Here is a 4430-nt window from a genome sequence, read left to right as displayed (position 1 = left end):
GACCCAGAGTTAAAATGTGGGACTCCCAGGTTCTAGGGCTCCATGGATGGATAAGACCTCAGGCCTAGTCACAGCCCTGACCCTGCTGTGACTCTTAGCTAGCTCTGGGGTGTCCGGGTGTCACTGCATCTTGCTGAGCCTCAGTTTCCCATCTGTAAAGGCAGGGCTCTAGATCCCACCCAGTGGAAATTATCAGGACTGAAGAGCTTCCAGCAACTTCTGGCGACCCTTCTCTTCCCTACCCCGTCTTCCTGGAGCAAACACACCCGGGATGGAGGGCGGGGAAGACTGACCTGCCCCGCACCCCCGGCGAGCCCCCCAGCACGGCCCCACCAGGCCCCCAGCACCCAGAAGGCGCTGAGAGCGATGCCGTCGCCGTAGTGGCGCGGGAGGCGCCGAGGAGTTATTTATCCACACTGGCGCCCATCCCCCTCCGTCCCCGGAGGCCGGCACCTCCCCCGCCCCCGCCCGGCCCAGGCCCCACGCGCGGACGCGGGGCGGGGCGGTGAGGGGGCGGGGGCCCCGGCGGGCGGGCGCCTTGTGGCCGGGCGCATCACGCCACCCGGGACGTGCCTTGGCGGGAGGCGGCGCTGGGGAAATCGGTCGTACACAGGGGCGGGGTGACCCAGCCTCGGCGCGCGGCCCGCCCCCATGACGTCAACCCACAAGGCAGCGCGCTGTTGTGCCGTGTACCGCGCGTCGCCCGGGCAACGGCAGCCAGGCGGGCGTCGGCGGCCTGGCCCCGCCCCTTCATGCAAATGACCGACGTCATCCGCGCCCAATGGCAAACGGGGGCGGTGAGCTCATCGCGCCGAGCCGAGGCTATAAGAGAACGCACAAGCCGCGCAGCTCACGAGCCGCCGCCAGAGGAGGGCCGGGCGCAGCGGCCTCGGCCTGGGCGGGCGCAGGGCCGAGCGCACGGGGGGGGGCGCGGGCCCCCCGGGAGGCCGCAGCCACTCCCCCCCGGGCCGGCGCGGCGGGGGAGGCGGAGGATGGAAACACCCTTCTACGGCGATGAAGCGCTGAGCGGCCTGGGCGGCGGCGGCGGCAGTGGCAGCGGCGGCAGCTTCGCGTCCCCGGGCCGCCTGTTCCCTGGGGCGCCCCCGACGGCGGCGGCCGGCAGCATGATGAAGAAGGACGCGCTGACGCTGAGCCTGAGCGAGCAGGTGGCGGCGGCGCTCAAGCCGGCGGCCGCGCCGCCTCCGGCCCCCTTGCGCGCCGACGGCGCCCCCAGCACCTCACCCCCCGACGGCCTGCTCGCCTCCCCAGACCTGGGGCTGCTCAAGCTCGCCTCCCCCGAGCTCGAGCGCCTCATCATCCAGTCCAACGGGCTGGTCACCACCACGCCGACCAGCACGCAGTTCCTCTACCCCAAGGTGGCGGCCAGCGAGGAGCAGGAGTTCGCCGAGGGCTTCGTCAAGGCCCTGGAAGATTTGCACAAGCAGAACCAGCTCGGCGCGGGCGCGGCCGCTACTGCCGCCGCCGCTGCCGCCGCCGCCGCCGCCGCCGGGGGGCCCTCGGGTACAGCCGCGGGCTCCGCGCCCTCCGGCGAGCTGGCCCCGGCGGCAGCCGCGTCCGAGACACCCGTCTACGCGAACCTGAGCAGCTACGCAGGCAGCGCCGGGGCCGCGGGGGGCGCTGCGACGGTCGCCTTCGCCACGGAGCCGGTGCCCTTCCCACCGCCGCCACCCCCGGGCGCGCTGGGGCCGCCGCGCCTCGCCGCGCTCAAGGATGAGCCACAGACGGTGCCCGACGTGCCGAACTTCGGCGAGAGCCCGCCGCTGTCGCCCATCGACATGGACACGCAGGAGCGCATCAAGGCAGAGCGCAAGCGGCTGCGCAATCGCATCGCCGCCTCCAAGTGCCGCAAGCGCAAGCTGGAGCGCATCTCGCGCCTTGAGGAGAAAGTGAAGACCCTCAAGAGCCAGAACACGGAGCTGGCGTCCACAGCGAGCCTGCTGCGGGAGCAGGTGGCGCAGCTCAAGCAGAAAGTCCTCAGCCACGTCAACAGCGGCTGCCAGCTGCTGCCCCAGCACCAGGTGCCCGCGTACTGAGCCCGCGCGCGGGGCGCATGCGCGGCCACCCTCCCGAGGGGCGGGCTCGCGGAGGGGAGTCGTGGGCGCCCCGGACTTGGAGAGGGCGCGGCCCCCGGGGACCCCCGCTTTGGGTGCCCAGGACTCGGAGAGGGCGCGGCCCCCGGGGACCCCCCCCCGAGGGTGCCCAGGACTCGGATGGGGCGCCCTGGACTCGACAAGCTGGACCCCCTGCTCCCGGGGGGGCGAGCGCATGACCCCCCGCCCTCGCGCTGCCTCTGTCCTCTGCGCGCGGCCGCACCGCGTTGCATAAACCTGCGCGTCCCGGCTGCCCCTTTGTACACACCGCCGCGGAAGGGGGTTCCGAGGGGGCGCAGCCTCAAGCCCTTGCGTTTCCTTTTATTTTTTTGCCTTTGGAAGAGAGAACAGAGTGTTCGATCCTGCCCTATTTATGTTTCTACTCGGGAACAAACGGTGTGTGTGTGTGTGTTTTCTCGTGTTGGTTTTTTAAAGAAATGGGAAGAAGAAAAAAATACTCCACCCCTTTCCTCGCTCTCCCCCCTCCCGTCCTTCCAACCCCCCCTCCCTCGCCCTTTTTGTTCTGTTTTTTTGTTTTGCTACAAGTCCACATTCCTGTTTGTAATCCTCGGTCCGCCCGGCGTTCTGTTTTCAGTAAAGTCTCCTTACGCCAGCTCGGCTCTCCGCCTCCTTCTTTCCCCGCCGAGGCCTGGCGGGCTGGGAGGGGTCTGGCCCGACCCCCTCCCCCTGGCCGCCTGCCCCCGTCCTCCGCCCCGACTCCTCCCCTGTGGGGGACGAGGGCGGGAGCAGGGCGGGGCCTGCACATCTGGCGCGCAGCGAGCGCCATCTAGGCAAGTCTGGGAGCGGGGCCGCCTGATGTTGGGGTTGGGGAGGGGATCCTGGGGTCTCTGAGCAGCGTTTGGAACTGGCTAACGTCCTCCGTGCCTTTTGGGGAGGAGAGATTGCGAGGTGGAAAGGCGACAGCCCAGACCCGAGGCAGAAACATATTTAACCTTGTATTTGCCTATCTGGGACTCTATTTCCGTGTCTGTGAAATAGAACATCGAGAAACTGGCCTGTAAAGTTGTGAAGATTAAGAGTTTATGTTTATAAAGCAGTGCTTGGCTCACAGTTGGCGGTTAATGGAAGCTTTTATTACCGTTTGGTGGAGGGAAGTGGAATTTGGAGGCTCACAGAGGGCAAGCCGGTGGTCCCTGGAGCAAGGTGGCGCAGGTGGGGGCTGACCCACGTGGAGGCCTGTCCATACGGACTCACAGTCCAGGAGTTTTCAAGTATCTCCCTGGGGCACCCTCCTCCCCCAACATCCTATTCCCACATTTTGAGGAAAGTTAGGGTTCAGATAGGTTGAGCAACTGGCTTGTCACACAGCCTTTTTAGCGGACTGTGCAGACATACGGACTTGGGCAAGTCGCCTCTCGGGCCTCAACACCGGGCTGCCCACTTCCCCTGCCTGCTCCCGCCTTTGCCCTTAAGACCCCGAGCCTTGGGCTTCTGGCCCACCTGGGCCCCCAGGGGTGTAAACATTGGTGCCCAAGGTGTGCACGTGTGCTGCCAGGGAAGGCAGGTGAATTGTGCCCATTTCACAGGTGAGGAAACAGGTTCATAGAAGGTTCCTCACCACCTATACTTTTCAAGGGTCTGGCTTTAAACTGTGTGATCTCGCCCTGTGCTGAGGTCAGGCAGCTGTTGCAGGAGGGGTCCCCCACCCTGCCCAAGAAGGATGCTGGCACTGAGGTGGGTCTTGACACACAGGAGACCGGCAGAGCTTCACTCATCTGGAGACTGGGTCCCAACTTAGGTGCCAGTTAGCAGCTGTGGTGTGACCTCGGCCAAGTCCTCTTGCCCTGATGGCCTCTACCACCTGTGCTGTGAAATGAGCGTGGGGGTGACATCTTCTAGGTCAGAAGTTGGGAGTCCAGGGAGGTACCTGGGGGTTGAACAGCAATGACCGCACTCAGTGATGGTGTCTGGCGTAGACCCCAATGTATAGAGAAGGCAAGGCTCGGAGAGTTTTGCAACTTGCTCGACACCCCTGTTACATGGCAGAGCAGGATTCGAACCCAGAACTCTCACCTACCTCCCAGCTAAGGCAAGAGGCCTCTGGCACCTCCCCACTCAGACTCCATTTTCTTTCCTCCTGGCGCCAGGGCCTTTGCACAACCGCCAGAGTGCCTGCTACCTTCCTCCAGCCACCCAGCCGAGTTCCACCTCCCAGCTGCACACACTGTCCTCCGGAGAGTGTCCCCAATATCCTGCAGGCTGGGCCAGTACCTTACTGGGCCCCTACAGTGCCCTGCGTTCCTCTGCTGTTCCCTGACCACTCTAGGTTTGTGTGTAGCTTCACTGAGGGCACAGATG

At 65.6% G+C, this 4430-nt stretch overlaps 1 protein-coding gene across 1 annotated transcript; it reads left to right on the top strand.

Annotated features, from left to right (window-relative positions):
* Positions 1 to 880: 880 nt before the first annotated feature.
* Positions 881 to 2718, top strand: JUND (JunD proto-oncogene, AP-1 transcription factor subunit). The gene has a single exon (XM_069494004.1). The coding sequence runs from the start codon at positions 993 to 995 to the stop codon at positions 2052 to 2054; it is 1062 nt and encodes a 353-aa protein (XP_069350105.1). The 5' UTR covers positions 881 to 992; the 3' UTR covers positions 2055 to 2718.
* The last annotated feature ends 1712 nt before the right edge of the window (positions 2719 to 4430 follow it).

This window comes from Eulemur rufifrons, chromosome 2 (genome assembly GCF_041146395.1).
Source record: "Eulemur rufifrons isolate Redbay chromosome 2, OSU_ERuf_1, whole genome shotgun sequence".
NCBI classification, from domain to species: domain Eukaryota; kingdom Metazoa; phylum Chordata; class Mammalia; order Primates; family Lemuridae; genus Eulemur; species Eulemur rufifrons.
The sequence above is the reverse complement of the archived record's forward strand: the minus strand, read 5'-3'. Positions and strand labels throughout refer to the sequence as shown.